The 23,841-nt window shown below is 30.0% G+C and overlaps 5 protein-coding genes across 7 annotated transcripts; 3 read left to right on the top strand and 2 right to left on the bottom strand.

The window, feature by feature from the left end:
• Window positions 1–59: 59 nt before the first annotated feature.
• LOC125067239 (probable mitochondrial glutathione transporter SLC25A40) lies at window positions 60–3,086 on the top strand. Of its 2 annotated transcripts, XM_047675717.1 has the most exons (10): window positions 60–237; window positions 325–482; window positions 614–776; window positions 1,065–1,187; window positions 1,328–1,426; window positions 1,553–1,659; window positions 1,763–1,844; window positions 1,996–2,203; window positions 2,324–2,392; window positions 2,680–3,086. In XM_047675717.1, exons 1-9 carry the CDS (start codon window positions 147–149, stop codon window positions 2,358–2,360), a joined length of 1,068 nt encoding a protein of 355 aa, XP_047531673.1. In that variant the 5' UTR covers window positions 60–146; the 3' UTR covers window positions 2,361–2,392; window positions 2,680–3,086. The 2 variants fall into 2 exon arrangements, with proteins under 2 accessions (XP_047531673.1, XP_047531672.1); XM_047675716.1 differs by lacking the exon at window positions 2,324–2,392 and having other exon boundaries at window positions 2,680–3,082.
• Window positions 3,087–3,224: 138 nt separating this feature from the next.
• On the bottom strand, window positions 3,225–3,645 carry LOC125067364 (U6 snRNA-associated Sm-like protein LSm8). Its single transcript, XM_047675916.1, has one exon. The coding sequence runs from the start codon at window positions 3,551–3,553 to the stop codon at window positions 3,263–3,265; it is 291 nt and encodes a 96-aa protein (XP_047531872.1). The 5' UTR covers window positions 3,554–3,645; the 3' UTR covers window positions 3,225–3,262.
• Window positions 3,646–4,850: 1,205 nt separating this feature from the next.
• Window positions 4,851–5,695, top strand: LOC125067333 (putative peptidyl-tRNA hydrolase PTRHD1). Its single transcript, XM_047675873.1, has 2 exons — window positions 4,851–5,116; window positions 5,459–5,695. Exons 1-2 carry the CDS (start codon window positions 4,928–4,930, stop codon window positions 5,642–5,644), a joined length of 375 nt encoding a protein of 124 aa, XP_047531829.1. The 5' UTR covers window positions 4,851–4,927; the 3' UTR covers window positions 5,645–5,695.
• Window positions 5,696–6,154: 459 nt separating this feature from the next.
• LOC125067420 (vacuolar protein sorting-associated protein 4) lies at window positions 6,155–8,879 on the top strand. Of its 2 annotated transcripts, none has more exons than XM_047676022.1 (2): window positions 6,155–6,314; window positions 6,668–8,876. In XM_047676022.1, exon 2 carries the CDS (start codon window positions 6,683–6,685, stop codon window positions 8,003–8,005), a length of 1,323 nt encoding a protein of 440 aa, XP_047531978.1. In that variant the 5' UTR covers window positions 6,155–6,314; window positions 6,668–6,682; the 3' UTR covers window positions 8,006–8,876. The 2 variants fall into 2 exon arrangements, with proteins under 2 accessions (XP_047531978.1, XP_047531979.1); XM_047676023.1 differs by lacking the exon at window positions 6,155–6,314 and adding an exon at window positions 6,439–6,528 and having other exon boundaries at window positions 6,668–8,879.
• Window positions 8,880–9,057: 178 nt separating this feature from the next.
• LOC125067532 lies at window positions 9,058–12,187 on the bottom strand. Its single transcript, XM_047676191.1, has 6 exons — window positions 12,139–12,187; window positions 11,428–11,633; window positions 10,629–10,764; window positions 10,309–10,442; window positions 9,431–9,590; window positions 9,058–9,160 (listed from the first exon to the last, which is right to left on the bottom strand). The coding sequence occupies exons 1-6, from the start codon at window positions 12,185–12,187 to the stop codon at window positions 9,069–9,071; spliced, it is 777 nt and encodes a 258-aa protein (XP_047532147.1). The 3' UTR covers window positions 9,058–9,068.
• Window positions 12,188–23,841: the final 11,654 nt, after the last annotated feature.

Genomic DNA, 23,841 nt, shown 5'->3' with positions numbered 1-23,841 from the left:
TGATATATATTAGCTCTATGGGATAAACATAGACTATTTGACAATTTATTTGACAGAAACAACATCTGATCGAATATAATTATATCAATACATATTGTTTTATACTTCATTTCTCAATACAAGCTTAGATTTTTTCTTCAAATGCCATGATTCGAGAAGACGATCCCCAGTTTCGTATAACTCCTTTTCAACAGATGGCATCAGCATGTTCTGGTGCATTAATAACCTCCTTGTTTAGTAAGCTTTCCGGTGTTTTTAATATGTTTTGTAGTGTTTTAACAGTGACCACTGTTACCACCAACGCATGATTTACTTACTTTGCAGTGACTCCATTGGATGTAGTAAAAATAAGGTTACAAGCACAACAGAAGGCTTTATTATCAAATAAATGTTATTTGTATTGCAATGGTTTAATGGAACATCTTTGTCCTTGCGGGGAAACTGCATGGATACCTAGACGAGTTCATTTTCATGGAACAATGGTAAGTTTGCTATTCTTGTATACCATCTTACAAAACTCAAAATAATAATAGACTATCAATAACTGATAAGATCTGTTGTAAATGTATAGAAATTAACAAATAACAGTTTTTTAACTTTTCTTTTATTACAGGATGCTTTTTACAAAATTGCTAAATTTGAAGGGGTACCAGCATTATGGTCCGGCCTTAGTCCTACACTAATTCTTGCTCTTCCATGTACTGTAATTTATTTTGTCTCATATGAACAACTGAGATTTCGAATGAAAAATTTTTATAACAACATTACTGGCAATAGTAAGTATGATATTAAAAAAAATTTACATTACATTATTCCAGTTCATTTTCATTGTTACATTTATTTAAAATTACAATTTTGATTGATAATTTTTCATCATGTACACATAATTGGCTTAAATTATTTTCCTTTGCAAAAATTCTGACTGAACATGTGTATTATGATATCTAATATCTATTTATAGCATAATATGGCTTTTTAATGAGTGTTTAAAGATTGATTGTTATTATTCATTTCATTATTTGTTCTTAAATAATAATATTATGAATTATTAAAAAAAATTTCAGGTGGCCAACCTATGTGGATTCCGATGATAGCAGGTGGTACGGCAAGAATAACCGCTGTGACTCTTTTCAGCCCATTAGAATTAATTAGAACAAAAATGCAATCTAAAAGCTTGACCTATTCTGGTGATTATTTATTTAATTTTTTCATAATTAAATAACATACTCAAACAACATCATAAACTTAATTGAAGTTATTTTTACCAAAATAGGTTTATTTTGAAGAGCTTAAATGGTGTTTGATAATTTAATTTATTTTGTTCCAGAAATTACTTTAGCCTTACGCCAAGTTTTAAAATACGAGGGATATCGAGGATTGTTTCGTGGATTAGGATCTACATTATTAAGAGATGTGCCATTCTCAGGTAAATTATTTTTTGTGAATTCTAAAATTCATGTGTTTAATATGGTTTTAATGTGATAATGTGATTTCAAGCAAGGCAAATCAAGAAGTTTTTAATGAAATTTGTACCACTATTTGAATCTTACAGGAATATATTGGTCCACATTTGAAACTACGAAAAGGGTATTCAACAAACCAGAGTCAGAAAAAAATTCATTCATTTTCAACTTTTTCTGTGGATCTGTAGCTGGCAGTGTATGTATTTAAAATTCTAGTTTGCTTATATAGATTCTACTTCCTTTGATAATTTTAAATTACAAATATATTTATAAAATCCTTTACATACCTTGTTTTACAGATTGCAGCTTTTATAACTTTGCCATTTGATGTTGTAAAAACTCACCAACAAATAGAATTAGGGGAAAAAGAAATTTACACAGGTAAGACAAAGTAGTTGGCTGTTGTTGCTAGATTTATAGAAATTGTATTTGCTTAAAACTAAAAACTTATGAAATAAACTTATGAATACACTACACAAAACCAAAAAATTAATTGATGATGTGAATGATGGTCAATTTATATAATTTGCAGATGGTAAGGTGCATCAAAGAGCCTCAAATATGAAAGACATAGCAAAGACTATTTATAAGAATCATGGTGTTAGAGGGCTATTCACTGGCTTGTTACCTCGAATATTTAAGGTTGCTCCAGCATGTGCTATCATGATCGCAACATTTGAATATGGAAAACAGTTCTTCCAAAAATACAATACACAAAAATATAAGGAGAAAATGCAAAGGTATAATGAAAATGATTAAAATTTGTTCTCTTTAACTGCATATTATAACACACAAAATTTCGCTTTTATTTTTTAATTTGTTTTTTAAAGAATATATTAATAGTTTTTGTTTAATTTCAGACATGGAATAGACATTAAGATAATTAAATCTGATTAACTTGATCACACAATTTTAAGTCTGTTGCTTAGGTATTATACTGCTTTAGTTTTTATTTTACAAGTAGAACATTATTATTTATTATTCAATATCATCAAATTCAGACCAACATGGTTATCGCTCATCATGGTTTTTTTTAATTATTAGATATGTAATTTACAACAATAATCAGTAAGCATGTAAATGTCATTTATTACCTTAGCAAGTAGGTAAGTTCGTAAGTTCTATAATTTTACGTGTATTCAAAAGTATGCACCATAGCTAGTATTGTATACAAAATGGTAGTTAGTAAAATAGTAATACGATTTTGTTGTTGCAGGCATCATGACATAGTACTAATGAGCCAGCCATCAAGTAATAATGAATATACTTCTTTGTAAGGAGCTTGACATAAAAAAAAAATATGTTATGAACTATTGGGATGGTTAAACGGTTTTTAGGAATTGTACTTGATTACTTTTAGATTCAAATTAATAACTTCATCAAGTAGATCACTCTAAGTATCACTTAAATCTATGTATAACTTTTATGTTATGAATTCATTTTCATTAATTTAATTTTATTTGTTGTATTCATTTACTGTTGTAAAAGTAAATCTAAATGATTTAACTGATTTAAATAATATCATTAGCATTAGTACTGAAGTATATTGCAATTTTATTGAGTTACCAAAGCAATTTGATTGGGCTTAGTTTATATGAATTCCATTTTACTAGAGGTTATAAGGTTTTGTAAATATTATAATTAAATGTAAATAACCTACACAAACATTTTTGTTTTATTACCCATATTAATAAACAAGTGTAACTATCAGATGTAAATTAACATTTGTACATGAAAAAAAAATCAAATAAAAACAGCATATTTACAAAAAATATTTTAATATTATTCCTAAATAATTATTAATGTGCAATAGATCCTAAAGGTTCTGCTCTTATATTACCAAGGTCCAATCTGCTGTCAATAGATTCATCTATTTGACCGACGATTGCTATGTTATCACCTCGAATTATATGAAGTCCGAGTACAACTTGTGCTACTCCAGTGGACGATGAAAATACTCTTTCGTGGGATTCATCCAATATAATGTTTATCGTTTGATCGAATCCCTTTAAAGTACCAATAAAATTTCGTCCATCAGCTGTTATCACAGAAACTGTTTGGTTAATATAATTTTCAAGCCCTGATGCCATATTAATACTATAATTTGTAATTGTTAAAACAGAGAACAAAATATTTTCTTTGGTTATTTATGCAGCCCAAGCGTTTTTCTTTCAACGACAGAAGTTCATAACACTGTCAAAACAAATGTCAATCTCGGTTTTAATTCAATTTATTAGACAGCTCTGGATACTATAACTTCAGCCTTCTTAATTAATTTCGAGTGACATGCCATAATTTCCAAGTATTTCATAAGTAAAATATAGTTAATAAACCAAAATAAGTTAAATATTTATATTTTTCAAAAGGTATTAATTTAAAAGTACAGTAATGTTAGTACTATATTAGTACACTCTTATTCAAAAGTAAATATTGTATAGAAATATCAGGAAGAAGATGGATACCCAATTCATGACGGCGTTACAAATTTAAAATCTAAATTAAAATAATTCAACAATTGCATGGCATTCTATTATAGCATTGGCATGAAGAATATTTCATGTTGCCCTAGTAAAATACGGTTATTTTCTTCTTTATATAGTAATTGACTATTTACAAGTCTTTATTCACAAATAAAAATAAGCCGTGATAGGCTTTATCAACTAAAATTTAGTTATTTAATATCAATAGCCACTCCGACTGCGATTACCGCCGCTTTAAGTACAGAGGTATGATAAGATAGTGGACACTCCGTTTACACGGTCTTTCTTGTTTTAATAGGTCAGGCAAGCTTTTCACCGCGATTCTCTTAATAATTACCATTTTCATCATCTCAGCTATTTATCTCAGTATTTTTTTATGTAAATAAATTTGATATATAATGTGTAAGTATGTATTATATTATACTTTTTAATAACTTTTTACAATTAAATAAACTGAGGCAATAATAAAATTTATATGGCATTCGTTTATTTTATACAAAAAAACACTTTACTGTTTTTTTTTTTAATAAAATATGTATTATATTTTTTTTTTTATGAATGGAAACTGATTTATTTAAAACTGTATATTATTATACTGAAAATGCGATCTCATTATATGTTTCCTTAAAATAAATAAATTTCAATATTTTTTGGAAAGGTTAATAAATTATCATCCATATATATCCAATTTTGGTATATTAAAAAATATTAAATTATGATTGGAAAAAGAAAGAGAGAAAAGGATGCCAGTCTGTGACAACTGATTGCTGGGTGAATCGGTTTTACGTCAAGGTGTCATTGTGACTGGTATCTGGATCTATCTAACGTTAGCTGACAGGTGATAGCTATAAATTTTTCTTTATTGTCGGACTACAGAAGTTCAGAGTTAGGACTCATTAGAGTAAGTGGTTCCAATAAGCATGTTTTAAGTAAAAGTATTTTATAGGCAGCATATAAATCGATCATTTAATATCTCAAATTACAATGTCTACTTCTATCGTTCAATATATACTCCTAAGAAGTGATTTATTAAAAGATTTGGGATGGTCTGTTGGTGCTTTAGTGGCACAAGCATGTCATGCATCCACAGCCGCTCTCCATATATTTAAAGAAGATGAACATACAATACAGTATCTCAATGATTTAGGCAATATGCATAAAGTAGTTTTAGAAGTAAGTATTTTCTCTTTGCATTTACTCGAATGTATATATTAAAAATTTAAAACTTTGAATGTTATATCGTGGTAAAATATTTGTATTTATTGATAAATACTTAACATTAAATAAATTTAGTGTTCTGTCAGAGTAGAATAAACCCACCAGTCATTGCCTGTGGTAAGAGCCAGTTAAAGGAGGTTTTTTAAGAACACCCACCTAACATTCAACTTTAATCACCCGTACAGTGGTTATGTTCATGTTTAATTTAAGTTTTAACAGTGTAAGTTATTTATATATGGTTGGTTATATTTCTTTAATATATTTCTTGCTACTTTGTCATAGTTATTTAATCCATAGGTACCTAATGAAGAATCCTTGAAAAAAACTGCAGAAAAATTAAAAGAAAATTCAATATCCCATAAATTATGGATTGAACAACCAGAAAATATTCCTACATGTATAGCTTTAAAACCGTACCCCAAGGAAGAGGTTAAGAAATATGTTAACAAATTCAAATTATATAAAGCATCAATGAATAATTAAGTATTTTTTTTTATTATAACATATGTATTAATAAAGCTGAATTAAAAAAATATGTTTTATTGTTTTTCAAATTATCTTATTAGGAGTTATAATATGAACAATTGAATACCTATGCATATAATCAAAGTCATTTTGTACTGAAGGTTCTATACCTACAGAAAAATAATATTTTATACAATATTTTTTTTAATTATCTTAACATAAGTTATTCTGTAACCCGCTTGGACAAAAATAAAAACTTGCATACCTTAACCATCGTCACAATTAATTTTTTTGTTAGGTTTGTAATATACTTTTATGAAACACCATTTTACGTTTCTGTTGTGTCGTAGCGTTTTAGCATACAGTTGAGACTTTACTAGGGTTATGTTATATAAAATATATGAAATCTGAAAACTAAATTGAAGGGTGTTACATTCAAATCGTTTTTGAAATTTGTGTACTATTTTTTATTGCTTTTAATTTGGTGGTATTGTTGACATATAGCTATAAGATAGCAACACTTCGTTTTAAATTCTGTATAGCAACACTGGTGATGTTGTCATAGATGGTTTTGTAAAAAACATTGGTTGAATGAGTAAACTTAATCTATAGTTTGTATTCAATTCTAATTTAGATTGTAAAAACTTAATTGTGACTTGTTTCATTTCAAGATTAATTGTTCTTTATGGTGGGTATAAATAAAGCGTTTCTACAATAATTAATTATGTCAATGTATTGCTAGATTATTGCCAGACAATTTGTCATACTATAATCTATATGCTTACGAGAAGGAAAACGTAAATTTGTACTCGATTATAGTTTTCTTTTTTCTTGCTGTACATAAATTACGAAAAAGTCATTATTGTTTTTACTATGTAGATATGTCTTCAACCGGATATATTGTATGTGTCAGCCTTTAATTGTTATGCATTGGATGATGATTAACAATTAATTGGATCAAATAACAACATAAAATTCATCAATTTAACATAATCAATATTTGTTATTAAAACATAAATAAAGGTTTAACGAATTTTGCAGGTTTAAAGCACAAGAATGGCTTCATCTAACACCTTACAAAAGGCCATTGATCTTGTAACGAAAGCCACGGAAGAGGACAAAAATAAAAATTATGAAGAAGCCTTACGACTTTATGAACATGGAGTAGAATATTTTCTGCACGCTGTGAAATATGAGGCTCAGGGTGAAAGAGCTAAAGAGAGTATAAGAGCTAAGTGCTTACAATATTTAGACAGGGCAGAAAAACTCAAGGAATATCTTAAAAAAGATCGTAAGAAAAAACCTGTAAAGGATGGTGAATCAAACTCCAAAAGTGAAGATAAGAAAAGTGACAGCGACAGTGATTCTGATGACCCAGAAAAGAAAAAATTACAAGGAAAACTAGAGGGAGCTATTGTTGTCGAAAAGCCACATGTTAAATGGAGTGATGTTGCTGGGCTGGAGGCAGCAAAAGAAGCTTTAAAGGAGGCTGTCATATTGCCTATCAAATTTCCCCACTTATTCACAGGTAAAAGAATTCCTTGGAAGGGGATCCTCTTGTTTGGACCCCCTGGTACTGGTAAGTCATATTTAGCCAAAGCTGTGGCTACAGAAGCTAACAACTCAACATTCTTCTCTGTGTCATCATCTGATCTTGTTTCAAAATGGCTTGGTGAATCAGAAAAACTTGTGAAAAATCTGTTTGAATTGGCACGTCAGCATAAACCAAGCATCATATTTATTGATGAAATTGATTCCTTGTGCTCATCTCGTTCTGATAATGAATCTGAATCGGCTAGAAGAATCAAGACAGAGTTTCTTGTGCAGATGCAAGGTGTAGGAAATGATATGGATGGTATTTTAGTTCTTGGAGCTACTAACATACCATGGGTCCTTGATGCAGCTATAAGGAGACGCTTTGAGAAGCGTATCTATATAGCATTACCAGAAGAACACGCTCGTTTGGACATGTTTAAGTTACACCTTGGAAATACAAGACATCAGTTAACGGAACAAGATATGAAAGTTTTAGCATCGAAGACAGATGGATACTCTGGAGCTGATATAAGTATTGTTGTTCGTGATGCATTGATGCAACCTGTTCGAAAAGTACAGTCTGCAACACATTTTAAGAAAGTCACTGGACCTAGTCCTACTGACCCCAATTTAATAGTTAATGATCTTTTGACACCATGTTCTCCTGGGGATCCTGGAGCTATGGAAATGACTTGGATGGATGTACCAAGTGACAAACTTGGAGAACCACCAGTTACAATGTCAGATATGCTCCGGTCTCTAGCAACGTCAAAACCTACTGTTAATGATGATGATATGATAAAATTGAAGAAGTTCATGGAAGATTTTGGTCAAGAAGGTTAATTCCGCTTTTCAGATTTACCTAATTTATAGTGTTAAGCAGATTATAAAGCACAGTGCCTATATTTTTGCGAGAGCTTTTTACAATAACTATGATTTTCGTTCTTTCATTAAAGTAATTGTGTGATTATCATTTAATTGCTTATAAAATATATGATAGTAAAATAAGCACTATGTTAATTATTTAGAATATTGATACAGTTAAAAGTCTGGAAAATAACATGTTTGTTAAAAGTAAAGAGATATTTAATTCTTACTGCAACTTAAATATATTAATGTTATTTACTATTAAAGGAAATTAGGAGAAATTAATTCAATATTTGTAACGGATATCGCAGACCTCATTTCATTAATTTTATTGCTAGGTATGTATTGATTATGTGATCTTAAAGATTTTAAATAATATGTGACTTGCATTAAATTGAGATTTTTTTTAAATGTAAATGCATATATGATCTAATATACATTACACATATTATCTTGTAACACATATATATTTATGTATTTTTTGTTTATTTAAGGTCTATCTACACATTTATGTAGTTTGGTACGTCCATCATAAAAAAAACCTGAAAATTTAATGTAATTTGTGATCTATCTTCATTATAACTGATATATAGAACAGTAACAACTTCTGTGTTCATTATACACATACATTTTTTTTAAGTGTGTATATGGATTTTCTCATGTTGTACGTTTTTGGTAGAAATAAATTAACATTCAACAAGATATATGTAATTAGAGACATAGTTCATTAAATTTACATTTTTAAAAAACAACATTGGTATGTTCTGTTATTGCAAATTTAAAATATATTTTTTTATGAAAGTCTATATATCGATTTTTTTTTTTTTTATTAAATAGCACTTTAGTTTAATTAAGTCTGTATTCTTGTAACATTGTTTCGTCTCTATTCATTTTGTATGTAATAACATAAGATTGAATTAAAACTTAATTAACTGATCAATTATTATTATTATTTTTATCCACTGTAGTATTAAAACACGAATAAAAAAACGATTTTTTTATTTACAATAAAATAATATAATGAGAGTTATTTAATTTATCACGACATTATTTGGAGAATTTTGTTGACACATCCAATCAGCATTATTAAATTTATATTCGGTGCTCCTCTCCAGTTCGACGAACTTGTTTCTGTAAAAGCAAAATTAGTGGTTTAATTATATACATAATATACATGATAAACTATTTAAATTTAAGTAATCATATATTAAAAAAAAATGTTAAAGCTAATGATTATGATTAATAGATTTAAATGTTCGTACTTAGATCTTCCGGCTACGCGCTACATTTTGAACTATAGTGGATTCACTTGTAACAATATATATTACATAGGTATATTTAGATTGTGAATGTTTCTCTCGATCATTTATTTATTAAATAATTCTCAATGAAATAACGTACCTATTGATGCAGTTCGTTCTCGTCTGTGCGTGCCGATGATGGCAACGCAGCGTATCTTCATGTGACGTTTAGCGGGTGCTCGCAAGCCAAGGGTAGACATCATTAAACCTTGTGCGGCATGTACGGCGTCGTAAGGTATTAGCCATGAACTTTCCGTGACCTGTTAATAAAACCATGTCAAAAATACTTTCTAGGATACAATCAAATGGTCAGAAATGTCAACATTATAATAATTTATTATTTATTATAATAATTTATTATTTATTATAATAATTCACATAACATTATCTGACAATAGAAATATAATATATTTATATATACACAAATTAAAAAGGTTTTTAATTTGTGTATATATAAATATATTTTATGAATGTTCGGGTATAAAATATTTGTTTATGAATCGATCTTGAAGTTCCTTTTTGGGTTCAATACCTATAGAAGTGGTCCTATCATAATTTTACTGATAATAGACATTGTAAATATTTTATTTGAAGCGTTTAAAAGGTAAAGTCAGTTATTACTTATTCTTTACTGCCTGTTACAAAATAACAAATTATATAAGATTAGATATTGTTATATTATTTTTAATTTGTAAGTAAGATTTGTTTATTTGTTATTGAATATAGAATAGAATAAGTTTTAATAACAAGTTTACATTTTTTAAATATCTACTATATTAGTCATAACCATGCCGTAACTTTATTTGATTATTTTTATATTTTATTAGTACAATTTTTATTTTACCAATACATATATATTTCATTTATTTTTCAAAAAAAATAAAATAAATATCTATGAATTTATTCGAACAATGTTCAATATCCAGTATAATCCGTTTCTAGAGAAAGATAACAATATATTTTAAAATCCTATACAACCTTTTCACCATTTATGAGCCATTGCAAATCCGGTGCTGGGAACGCTTTAGCAGAGGTGCAGTTAACATCGAGTGGTTCTCGTAGTTCATATACTCGTTCGTGTCCAACTATACGAGGACTTTCACGTGGAAAATCTGAAATTTGTTATACGAAAAGTTGTAGGTAGTGAACATTTTCTATCAAGTGCGGTTTTTATTTATAAAAATAATATCGTGAGTGTTCTTAAAAGTTACTTTATATTTATGTTCCATATTACAGTCATATCTACTAAATTTACGTATTTGAGTAATATAATTCGAGACATCTTAGTTATTACTTACAATAAACTTCCATAAACGTCTCCGCCTGCGCAGAATGGAATGAAGGAGCTTCTTCTGAAACTTCACAGCGATATGATCCTCTAGATTTTAATGTTAATTCTCGGAGATGTACACGTCGAGCACTAGATTTCTCTAACTGTGGCATAAATAACAAAATAATATTAATTAAAAGATAAAAATATATGTTGTAACTCAAGTACTTGTTATAACTAAGTACTAAGTTAATATTTATCCTATAAATATTCATCGTAAAATGCGCATATTCCAAAGTTTATTTTGTTTTTCTCGATATAACAGTTAGATAGGCCACGGCCGGATTTTTTTATCTATTTCCGTGTAATAAATTGCATTTTTTAATGTTATAATTTAGAATTATTATTTGTCTATTATTAAGGTATTAATATCAATAAATATAAAAACCTAATTAAATATACAATAAAAAAAATAACATGTGGAACACTATGTCTTAGTTGAACGTATCAATACATACTTACTATATAATCGTATATATATAAACTGTCTTAATGAACTTAAAGAACGAAAAAAGTTCTAACACCTATTTTTATAAAATATTTATATTAAAAGATTAAAAACCACAACTGGTATAAGAAAAATCAAAGTTTCATTTATCTCATAATAAATAAATACTTAAAGTAGCAGTTTCAAAATCTTTTAAAAACAAAAAAATATATATATTCAAATAAAAAAGTAGTGTAATTTAAAAACCCTATTCAATTATCGTTTATTACAACGTGTAAGTTAAGTAAATATATTATTAAAAAAAAACTTTCTGACTTACATCAACTCTCACGCCCTCTAATTTATGTGCATGTTGTGGGGGCCTTAACCGTGGCATGTAACGGTAGAATTCTTCATTATCGCGATACCACTTCACTGAATATAGCTTGCCTCCTTCAAGATCGTAGTCGCAAGTGAAGGTTACAGACTCACCTCTCTGCTTAAGAGTCGGAACTGATATTCCTACCACACGAAGACAAATTGACACTAAAACATAAAATATATAAATTAGATAATGATACGATAATTTCTACGAGTCAAATGTAGAAATATCAAGTCTCTAAAGAAATAAGCATAATAAATTTAATGAGCGTGTAAACATTTTTATGTATCTTTACAACTTAAAATTTTTTTTTAATTCACATTATATTTTTTTATATCTCTGCACTTTTATTACAATACGATATTGTTTGCAGAGCCGTATACTCGTAACTTTTAATTTAGAATTTGAGTGTGTGTAATGTCCGTACCAAACAAAACAAAACAATTCAAATTATTATCATGAGAATTAAGATTAAAATGTGATCTTCGAGGTACGATAACAGATAACACCCGGTGGAAATAATTTCTTGCTTCTCTGTGCATCATATTCGCTATTCAAAGTATAAATTTCTTAAATATGTTATTATAATTATTATAATATATACAAACGTTATATTATTTTATTCAATAATTTAATAGAAAACTATCTATAAATATTTCTAAATGTTACCTTCCAAATTGACAAAAAGGAAACTCCAAAATACAATAATTTTTCTCATTTTTTTTAGACTTATAAACAGTATAATATTTCAAATGATTTAAAAAAAGCCATAACTATTAATACTTTATAAATTTCGTTATTCCAAACACCATATTAGTTAAACGAATTTGAAAATGTTTATTATTTTTTTAAGTTAAACGCTAATAAACAAATTGTCGTGTGAGTATTATTTTATTCGCGTAATAACGACTGCGGAATGGTTTACGCAAATACGAGCGTAGCGTAGCGCGTGCCGTAGGCAACTGTTGCTACAAATGATAGTGGCACACCGGTTCGCTACGAATGTCTACGGGTTTTTCCCGAGTCTCGCCTCCTTATGGATGACGAAAAGTACACTGGGCTTTTCTGTTTCCACTTTTTTAAACATTTTTTTTAAATATTGCTTTAATAAAAATGACTTAATATTAAGTATTATAAATCTTAGACTGATATACACATATATAACATAAAACATATATGTTAAAATATATAAGTACATTAGGTTATAAATTTTTTTTTATTTCAATGAATGAAGTATATAGTAACGAAAATGCAATTAAATTTGCGGCATTAGAGGGACTTATTTTGGGTCGCATTAGTATCGTTAGCGTATCAAAGTGCTGGACAAGGATTAGTGAGGGATTTAATAAATAGGTAATTCGCTAATGGTGTGCCAGCGAGTTTTCCATTTGGTCCTTGGGTTTATATTTTAATTAATTTAAAAAAATATTTTAGCTCATACGTGTTAGTTTTAATATTTTTAGTTATTCATACTGCCAATAAGGATAATGTGAGTTATAAGTTACGTTCTTCTACATGTGTACTTATATAATCGAAACACAACAAAACAAAGTGCTGTTACGTTTCGGTAGAATATTTATTGACATATCCAGAACTTGTTAAGCAGCTCAAATGTAATATTATCTTGTACAAATACAATATATTTTTTTACTATTTGATTTGGAAAGCGAGTACGTAAATATTTACTTAATTGAGTCTACAGTTGCAAACTCTATATGATTTTATTTATAATGCTAATATATATCATTATATTTTAGACGAATTATAGAAGTGGACTTTGCTCTACCATAAGAAGCTTAAGGCAGGGTTTCAAATATTCATTGCCGTAATACATAAATGTTTCACACTATACCTCTTGAGTTCTCATTAGAGAAACACTCCTGAAACTTGCTCTCATTTCACATTTTAATTATAATTTATTTAAATTTTGTTCTCATATCTGGAGAATTTCTACATTAATATAGTTTTTTTTTTTGTAAATAGCAAGATGGTTATTTTATGTTTGCCTTTCTTTGATCGATAAATAATCATGTATCATACATAAATGTAAACCACTTTTTTCACATTCATAATATTCTCGGATCGTAATCCAGCCTTGATATCTAATGAGAAAAAAGCCCATTCATTTATTTAAAAAATATATCCATCTTTATTAACAATATTTCTTCCCGGCGCCAATGGGAAAAGTCATAGAGCTTCATTTCAAATTTATTGGTAGCGTGAATTTCCTTTGAACTCGTTGATAACGACTTCTGTGGGTATCTTTTTGCATAATTTTGTAAAATCTTATTATTCAAAGAAATATTTACGTTAATTCCAGACCAAATTAGTTGAAGTTGATTGAAGAAAATGTATATATTTGTATACATATTTTTAGCTTCAAATCAAGACAGGTTTTAATAACCTGCTTTATTTGTGACCTTATTTTTGTTGGAAAAAAATTGTCCTTTCTTCTGTATGAAGTGTATTCAAAGATAATCTAATTATTTTATCAAAATTTCCTTCAAGAAAAGAGCGCATACATTTCTCAAAAGCCAGCAACGTGCAGCAATCTGCAAGCCCTCCGGTGCTGCAGATGTCCATGGGCGGTGGTTGTCACTTTCCATCAGGTGATCCTGCTGCCCGCTGCCACCTATAGAATAAACAAAGAAAAAAGTATTGAGACGTTGTTAAAAAAGTTACTCTAAATATAAAATTGTCTTAGCATCTCTATAAATTTAAATAATAAGTAAAATAAATAATAACCGCGTGTTGTTTACAACAAGTGGTAAGAGTTACACAAAGTTGGAGACGCATCAAAGTGTTGAGAATCAATGTGGGTAACAAAACCGCCAATCCCTTCAATTATTTATGTTTAATTATATTATGGGAAAATTGGGAACGCTGCCGCTGGCATTTTTAATTATGTTTATCCTTCGCTTTATTACAACCGAATTAATGTTTAATTAAAATATTATCTAGGCTGTTTTCATGGACGCAGTGTACGTATTTTTAATTTTTCCCTAAATTAAATTTATATAGGTGTTAGGGATGTCCGTAGGGCATAGGGAAGTTTCATGTTGAATTAAGCGAAAGCAATATATTATTTTTATCACTTTGTTAGCTGCGATAATTATTTTATACATAAGGATAATTATAATATCTATTAATATATTTCCTGTTATTATTATAGGCTTCCATTACTTGTAATAAATAATAAATAATTATAAATGACTTTAACGTAATCGATATAATCAAATTTTCGACATCCCTACATATAAATGTATATCCGTGTTTACTCTCGTTAAAATTTTCGTTTTTGAATATGAAACAATTATCGTTTAATAACGGTTAGCTTGTCGCATATTCGCATTCGTACTGATTACATTATACATTCATCGGAAGCCAGATTTGCGTAAATAGCTTATTATGCACTGCCTCGAAATTGCACTGCTTATGTCAAATGGAAGCTTCTCTAACATTCACGGAATAATTTGCACTTCAAATGCCTCTCTAGATTTTTAATGAGTGCAAATTCAAAAGTTATGTTAACGAATCTTGAATTTGCTTGATTGAGATGAAATATTGTTTAATAACACAGCTCGTGCCATAGGTGTGAGCGACGTGATAGAATGTGAGTTATTATATATAGCTTGAATATCATACATCGCTTCAATATTATATTTAACTTAAATATTAAAGATAGCTGTCCTGAAATTTTCAAAAGTCATCTTGAATATCTGTATAACATCTTACACACTTTCGTGAACCTATAATAGTTTTAGTTTAACTTGGTGACAGGGCTTTGTGCAAGCTCTTCTGGGTACCACACATCCATCACATTTTCTACCGCGAAACAGCTATAGGTACTGAGTATTGTTGTGTTTGGATTTGAACGGTGAGAAATTCAGTGTAATTACAGGCTCATATATAAGAACATAACGTCTTAGCTCGCAAGGTTGTTGGCGCATTGGAGATGTAAGGAATAAAATTATATTTCGTATAAAGTCAATGTCTATAGACAGGTAATGGTAACCACTTAGCATAGAGTAGTCAATGTATTCCTCCGACTATAATAATATGTATAAAATATTATAAAAAAAAATAGATCGTTATAGTTTCGAGCGTTTGCTTGCAAAACGTTTGGCCCGCCAATTTTGACGCTGAATTAATAAGCTGTAATTGAATATTACTCTATATAATACAAGACATAAATATAGAGCTTATCCAAGTTCATCATGTGACTATAATCTATCGTGATGTGAAATTATATCAAGCATATCATTAGTTTTTTCACGAATCTTTATAATATTAGACAAGTATCCTGATACTGAAATAAATCCAATAACAATAAATTGTTGAGTAATAGTCAAATTAAGCGGATAGTAAAAAATATGATAAGTAATGGAATATAAAAATTGGTAAAAAGAACTTTGAAAAATTAGTTTTTTGTATATTAGCAAATAATGAATCGCCTACATATAAATAAGCAAAAACGAACAGCTCATCAACTTTTTCTTTAATTTTGTTTGGCGGATATTGACCTGCTTTATTTTTAATTATTGACGCATCATTTATCATCAGTATGAAATTGTTAGAAAATATTAAATACATCTTAAAAAAGCACAAAAACGGCGGAATATTTTCGAACTAAAATCTGCCGATGGCAGGTAATGCAGACGCGAGGAACTAATCTAAATGATAATAATTTACTCTCAAAGTTCACGTCGCCTTAGTGATATTGGATAACAGCCGTTTATCCTGTTTCAATAAGCTCCTTTGTATCTTCGACAAAGGAATGAAAGTATTCGCAACGGCTTCTGTAGTCGACTTCATAGGAACTTGAAAGTGCTAATTTTCTTTAAGTAGCATTGAATGGTATAAAATGAACGTTACTTTAAGAAATATTGAAAGAAAACTAGCTTTTCAAATTTTTACTTTAGTTATTTTATTTTTGTTTAAATTCTATACATTTAGGATAACAGTTTAATGGAACGTAACAATCCTTCAACGTTGTAATTTTTACGCCTTTTCTTATCTTAAATTTATTTTTTTAATCTAAAATAAAATATCAAAATAGTTTATGTTTACCCACATCATATACGAGTATAATCTAACAGAAATTTCCCGCAGCAGAAAAAAACAATTTCGTTTCAATCCTCTATTCCGTGTCGGTTTTATTCAATAAACTGTGTGTAAATTGAATTTAAATTTAAAACACCATAGAAATTGAAATAAAAAACATAATTTATATAAAACTGTGCGTCAATTTACAGAAACCAATTTAAAGGCATAACGTGTTGTCAATATTGGAATACAGCAATATGAACATGACAGTTATTACAAAATGGCTTTTAGTTTGTATCCTCTAAAACGAATGATACTATTTGATCCGTGCTAGCTCTATCCCAGTTGATTGTGATGTAAATTCTCTAATATGTTAATTCACATATCGGCCTTTGCTAAACCGAAACGTATGTTGCCAGATCATAAATCTGTATTGAATATTTTTCACGGATATAAATACTGTATTATTTTAAAAGGTGTGCTTGGTAAGGCGCGTTGAGAGCAACATCTTATGGAAAGGAAATGACGTCAAAAAATGTCACTACAAAGTTAATTGCGAAAAAGATCTAAATAAACACGTGTACCTACGTATGTTCGTTCGTAACCGATTGTATATTACTTTATATATTACTCAACTCGTAATACGAATAAGTTCTTTTATTGCGTCTACATATATAAGCAAATGCAAATTTATCTTATATATATAAAACGGTTTCGTTTTTCATCTCCTCATCCTTATTCTTATTGATTTTTATCAATCAGTGTAGATTTGTTGTGTAATATTTATCGCCAAACCTTTAGATAAGTCTGACTTTAATGCCACTCAGGCAAACGGCATGACAGTTTCATATACCGTCAGGCCACTCCGAAACTGCTACTTCCCTTGTGTGCTTGGCGTGTAAATTGTAATAACTATATTTTGCACATTACTAAAAAATGCCTATTTTGATACGTATAATAATAAACTCTTGTGTGTTTTAAGCATATTATGTGATTTATTAAATGTTACTTTTAATAAATCACATAATATGCTTAAAACACACAAGAGTGAGCCGTAGTAACGATCTTTAAACTAATGTTGAGGATTGTAGAATAATTTTCAATTTAATACAATCGATTATTATAAAATAATATAAGTGATTACTTATGATTTATTTCTAGGAAATGCAGTTAAATGAAGTGTAAGTTAAGGTCTTAGAAGTCGCCAGAGTAAACAGGCCGCTTTTGAATTGGTTCGCTGTACTTGTGACTGGCGAATATGTAAGGAAGCATTCACAGAGAGGTTATCGGTATAAAGGGTTTTTATTATACAATAATATTTCTAATCAGTTAATAAGGGTTTTACTTCCCAAAGATCACTGTTCCACTGTGTGAAAGAAGGACAGATCAACAAGCACACTTCTATATAAATAATACTATCAGTGCCCGCGGATTTATCCGCAGTTATTTCAGTTTGTAGCTGTAAGTGTCTTATTGTTAGTGAAATAAAATAAAATATTCTTGCTGGGTAAGTGGTTCAACAGATTCAGATTTTGTCTATTACAAACAAACAAATCTTTATTCATAATATTATGAGGTCTCGGTCCGCAGGGTCCACTCTAAAATACTTAAATAATAAAATATCCTTACGTAAGTAGTTTTTTTTTTAATAATAATTTTTATACTTAAATACCATTCAAAATCCTTCTGCCATAATTACTTTAACTTCAATAACATTGGACTTTCATACAAACTACCATCCCTTGTTTTATCCCCAAAAGGGGGATTGATTTCTAAAGATACATTATTAGTACCTCCACACCATCTATAGCGCTTACATTTTATATTTAAAGACTCTTACTTCAAAAACATAGGACTTTCATACAAATTCGTGATAAATCAGTGGTATTTCGCTTTTATATTTATAAAAGATTATTACGAGATAGGTTTCTTCTCTGATATCTTAACTGATTATTGTGGGTTGAAACCTAGGCAAGCACTTTTGAATTTCATTATACTTAATTAAATTGATTAAATTTCAATTTACTTGTTGGTAGGGCTTTGTGCAAGCCCGTCTGCGTAGGTACCACCCACTCATCAGATATTCTACCGCCAAATAACAGTACGCTGTATAGTTGTGTTCCGGTTAGAACTTTTTCTCACTCATCCGAGTGAGCTAGTGTAATCACAGGCACAAGAGACATAACATCTTAGTTCCCAAGGTTGGTGGCGCATAGGCGATGTAAGGGATGGTTAATATTTCTTACAGCGCCTTTATCTATGGGCGGTGGTGACCACTTACCATCAGGTGGCCCATATGCTCGTCCGCCAACCAATGAAAAAATATATATATATATATAATTTATTTCGTGCGGCGGTGAAGAAAAACATCACGAGAAAATCGGCATCTGTTTAGTTTCAATGATATTCTACTACATGTGTATCAACCAACTTGCATTGGAACACCGTGATTAAATTAACAGCAAACCTTCTCATAAAATTGAGAGGAGACCTTAGCCCAGGAGTTAGACATTGACTGTCTATTAGCCAGACAGCGGTATCTGAGGCCTTACTTTAAGGCTATTTTGTCTATTAAAATTCACTCGAGAATACATTAGTTAAACTTAAAATCACACTTAAGCATTTAATCAATTATAAAAAAATATATATATTTACATTGAGCTAAACTGTAAAGCTCGTAAATAAAATTAATGTTTTAAATATTTGAATGCATATACATATATTAGGCATATGGTTAGATGTAACGTGAATTGGTTACTATCGCATGTTTCAATAGAAATTTGTGAAATACCAATATTTTACCATAATTGGCCATTCCAATATATACTATAAATTTGTTTTGGTATTCTGCTAATACAAAATTACAACATTAACGGCTTGGGCTTTATTGTTAAGTTTACTAAATAATTAATGGAATATATTGTGATATCCGATATATACTTTTTTCAAATAATATGAATACGTCCTCGAACTTTCTTTTTAACTGCCCTATTGGAGTGGCTAGTTTATAAGAACCTTGAAGCTTGGCTTTCAAAAGCCTGGATTGGAAAAAAATATATTGAGTAGTTGGAAAAAAATATATTGTGTGAAATGTTCAGTAATGTGAAGTAATGTTAAGTAAGTAAGTTCAGTAATGTGAAGTCTCGATGAAGGCACGTAAACCCGCGCCTGATTTCTTTCCGGTGTCTCGATTATTATCCTATCTGATTATAAGAGAATTTGCGCACATAATTGTGCATATGTCGTGCGCTGTTTACTGTTCCGTCGAGATTGACCGCCCTGAACAAAATTGGCCAGGAAGACATCGTCATAATTTTTTAAAGTTATAACTGTGTAAAATGAAAACAATATGAAGATAAAAAAAAAACTAATTTCCTTTTTCTGAGTAATTTTATGATGCTAGGAGGCTGTATATGTATGCTGAGGGCTTGATCGTCCACTATTTATAGACTATGTGACAGAGACACTGAATACAACAGAGCAACGCTTGAAATTAAAAAAAAAATCCTGTATAAAAAATGCTTATGCTGGATATCAAAAATATTGTTAATCAGGTTTAATGCTCTTTATCTTATAAAATATATTTATAAAGTATCGTAGTAGTAACATGTATATTTGAATTAACATTGTAAAATTAAGATTTATTTGAATTGCAATACAATCGCACAATTCCAAACTTTCATAGCAGTGTGAATACAGCCTCCGTAACAAAGGTGGTATCAGAGGCGAACTTCAATTAAACTTAGCCCATTCAACGGGACATCACGTGCATAACACACAACACTATTGCATGACTTAGCAACTAGTTTACATTATCACAATACACATTTTCACGTTTCAAACTTTCTGCTTTATAACGAAGTGATCACGTTCCGTCACAACACTGCGATAGATTCTGTGCGTTTAATTATCGTTTTTATATTATTAAAGTATGATACGCAAATTTCGCTACTATTATATAAATATTTAGTTCGGATAAGTGTACGCATTTTGCGTGACACATACGCGCTTGAATCATAGCTCGCATTAAGGATTCGCATTGACTTTATTGAATTGGTGTTTTTACTTGGTGGTAGGGCTTTGGGCAAGCCCGTCTGGGTAGGTACCACCCACTCATCAGATATTCTACCGCCAAACAGCAGTACTCATTATTGTTGTGTTCCGGCTTGAAGGATGAATGAGCCAGTGTAACTACAGGCACAAGGGACGTAACATCTTAGTTCCCAAGGTTGGTGGCGCATTAGTGATGTAAGGAGTGGTTAATATTTCTTACAACGCCATTATCTATGGGCGGTGGTGACCACTCACAATCAGGTGGCCCATTTGCTCGTCCGCCTATCGATATCATAAAAAAAAATCGTTTTAAACGTGTATATTTAAAATAAAATAAAAGGACGTCACATATAAATAGTAAGTGAACCGTGTGACTCCGTGTATATACTGAAATAAAGCAAGATAATAACTAAACAATAAAACTATAAGAAGATGAAGAGAATTTCCCATTTCCACTCGTACAAGAGCAGCGCTCTCAACGGCAGTAAACGTAAAACAAACAAGGGACGGAGCCATTGTAAAATCGCTACCTAGTGCGCTTTCCCACGTGTCTTATTTTTATAAAATATAGCTCATAAACTAAGACATAAACCAACAATATTTTATTGAATCTCATCGGCTCCTGCTATAAAGGGGTTATCTGTTTTGAAAATTTATGGACACCAGTAGTCGATACTAATGGAATGTAAAAATTAAACTTGAATATTATTAAGAGAAACGCCGAAAGACGAGAACACTTTAAAACTAATAATGTATAAACCTTGTATGTGTATAACAAACTGCTTTGTTAACAATACTTAATGTAATAAGCTTAAGACTCACGTCCCCTGAACGTGATAATTCGTTTCTGACATTAGCTTTTGTCTAAATCTGCTTAGCAATATATCAGCGAGTAACACAATAGCATAGACAGAAAGCACTGAACTAGCAACAGTTAACCTAACTGTCCGCAATTTGGACTCGCATGAAATAAAATAAATTGGTCTTGCACATTGCTAATTATACAAATCCCAAAATGACTCTTATCTTTTCGTACATATCTCTTACATTCCTTTACCATCATTATTGTCTTATTTCATTCTGGATGTGATAGAAGTTACTACCTTGAATGTGGTGCGAGCTAATTTTGACTTTATTGCTTGATGTTAGAGTAGAAATTCGGTAATGCGTTAATTGGGATACATTACTAAGTTGGCTGATGTCTATTGCGGGCGCGAGAGAGTTAATGGAGCAAGTGTTATTGAAGCCAGATATTACCCTGAAATTCTGTATCGCACACAGCAGGTTACAAAAGCAGTATAAATGTAGCGGTCACGATAATTTGAGTTAGCGCGAACACTAATTCGCTTATCCCGAACAATGCTATCCAGATCGGTACAGCGCGATAACCTTCTGAATTGAATTTTGAGTGATTAAAACCCTTGATTAAAATTTATGTCTATAGGATATAAAATGTTAGCTTGAATTCGTATTTAATAGTAAAGGTTTTTAAGCTAATTACTTTTTTTAATTTAAAAAATTTTAAAAAATGGGCTTTTTGTACACTAATTAAAAATAAAGTTGCAAATGAAAAAACAGCAGCAGAAGTTTTAGTGCTCAAGATGATATATTTGAAAAATACAAAATAGTTTATTTAAAACAGCACTCTACACTGAAAAATACAATGCAACTAAATTGAAACGGTTATTTTCGGATAAACCTGGATAACTCGACCGACACGTAAACGTGCTTCATCGAACCCGAATGTGAAGTGGTCTATCCATTTGTTCGGATTATACCGTTTAAACTTTAGAATATGGATCCAGAACTTTATTTACACAATTGCAATTTTTCCATTCCGCATACAGTTGCCTTTCGGCACCTGTATTATATTAAAACTAAAAAGGAAAATGTTCATTTGGACGACTATATTTATTTTCGTTATTTGTATAATTAAAATTAATGAAGTTATATGCATTTTAAATGTCATATAACAAGAAGAGTAAGAGTTGTGGTAGGGTGAAAGACCGTCTGGTTAGCTAACATCCACTCACCAGGTATTCTGCCGCCAAACGGCAATACTTGGCATTGTTGAGTTCCGGTTTGCACGATGAGTGAGCTAGTGTAACTACAGGCACAAGGGACATAACATCTTAGTTCTCAGTTGGTAGCACATGTGCGGTGTAACTAATGATTAATATTTCTGACAGCACCAAAGTCTAAGGGCGGTGGTGACCACTTAACTTCAGGTGGCTCGTTTGCGGCCTACCTATTACAGAAAAAAGTAAGATTGATAAAAATATGGTTATTATTACTGAAGTACGAATAGAGGTAGATATAATTGAAATATAAATTCATAAGCTGACATTCACAATCTAACTGAATATAATAAGGGGTAAAGTGCAAGCGAATGATGATAAGATAATACCTTTTCTTTTTATTAAAATATCTATTGTCACTTGTTTTATAGATATAATGACTTATGGCTGATATTACATTTTGTTTGGGTGCGTTGTGAATATAATATGTAGTCCACCCATTTTCTAGCGGAAACGGTCCTTTTTCTAACCTCTCATAAAGTTGAGAACATAAGCGCTTTATAACGCTATACTTGACATTTTGGTCAAGTCGTTACATTTACTTGAGAAAGATTTTAAGGCCTTTTGTTAGTTCATTCTTCCACAAATATTTTAATAAGTAACTTTAAAACATTTACAGCACACAGAATATTTAAGAAAACTAGTAAAATTTTGTCTAATTTAATTTATTTTGCAAACGAATTTAATTAACATTGGCTTCTACAAAAAATAATATAAAATCATGGCAAAACCTAATTAATCTTCCTTTCATATTGCACCACAAATTGTAAATTGTAGCGTTTAATTTAAGAGGGTCTTGTCTGTGAAATAATATTAAAAGAGGTTGCTTTGTGAGGCGCTAACAAATTGGCGTAGAGACTGTGTGGCGGGCCTTCTAGCTACAATAGGTGAATACGATGTGAGATACACAGACGTGACCTTTGACTAACGAGAACATTATATAAATTATATTAAATTAAAAAACACAACCGAGGTCAAAATTAAATTTTTAGCTTATATTCTTAGATATATTTCATAAAGAGAATTTCAAATGATTATATTACAATGGTGTCAGAATATATTGAGTATTGAGGGACAATAACTTTGCTTAAGTCACGTGATGTATTGAAGCACGTGATGTAGCAGCGAGCAGCGATTAAACGTCAAATATAATTGCCTCCACAAAAAGTTAAAAAAGTAAGATAGACATATTCTG

This window comes from Vanessa atalanta, chromosome 11 (assembly GCF_905147765.1).
Source record: "Vanessa atalanta chromosome 11, ilVanAtal1.2, whole genome shotgun sequence".
Taxonomy (NCBI): Eukaryota; Metazoa; Arthropoda; class Insecta; order Lepidoptera; family Nymphalidae; genus Vanessa; species Vanessa atalanta.
This window is presented reverse-complemented; position numbering and strand designations above follow the sequence as displayed.

What these genes read in the sequence shown, in the direction of transcription:
- LOC125067333 (XM_047675873.1), top strand. Translation starts at nt 4,928, where the DNA reads ATGTCTACTTCTATCGTTCAATATATACTCCTAAGAAGTGATTTATTA. An exon ending in TGCATAAAGTAGTTTTAGAA is followed by an intron (nt 5,117 to 5,458) that starts GTAAGTATTTTC and finishes TTTAATCCATAG; the next exon opens with GTACCTAATGAAGAATCCTT.
- LOC125067364 (XM_047675916.1), bottom strand. Translation starts at nt 3,553, where the DNA reads ATGGCATCAGGGCTTGAAAATTATATTAACCAAACAGTTTCTGTGATA.
- LOC125067532 (XM_047676191.1), bottom strand. Translation starts at nt 12,187, where the DNA reads ATGAGAAAAATTATTGTATTTTGGAGTTTCCTTTTTGTCAATTTGGAA. An exon ending in TAGAGGGCGTGAGAGTTGAT is followed by an intron (nt 10,765 to 11,427) that starts GTAAGTCAGAAA and finishes TTTATGCCACAG; the next exon opens with TTAGAGAAATCTAGTGCTCG. An exon ending in GGCTCATAAATGGTGAAAAG is followed by an intron (nt 9,591 to 10,308) that starts GTTGTATAGGAT and finishes TTTTATTAACAG; the next exon opens with GTCACGGAAAGTTCATGGCT.
- LOC125067420 (XM_047676023.1), top strand. Translation starts at nt 6,683, where the DNA reads ATGGCTTCATCTAACACCTTACAAAAGGCCATTGATCTTGTAACGAAA.
- LOC125067239 (XM_047675716.1), top strand. Translation starts at nt 147, where the DNA reads ATGATTCGAGAAGACGATCCCCAGTTTCGTATAACTCCTTTTCAACAG. An exon ending in AAGAGATGTGCCATTCTCAG is followed by an intron (nt 1,427 to 1,552) that starts GTAAATTATTTT and finishes TGAATCTTACAG; the next exon opens with GAATATATTGGTCCACATTT. An exon ending in GTGGATCTGTAGCTGGCAGT is followed by an intron (nt 1,660 to 1,762) that starts GTATGTATTTAA and finishes CTTGTTTTACAG; the next exon opens with ATTGCAGCTTTTATAACTTT.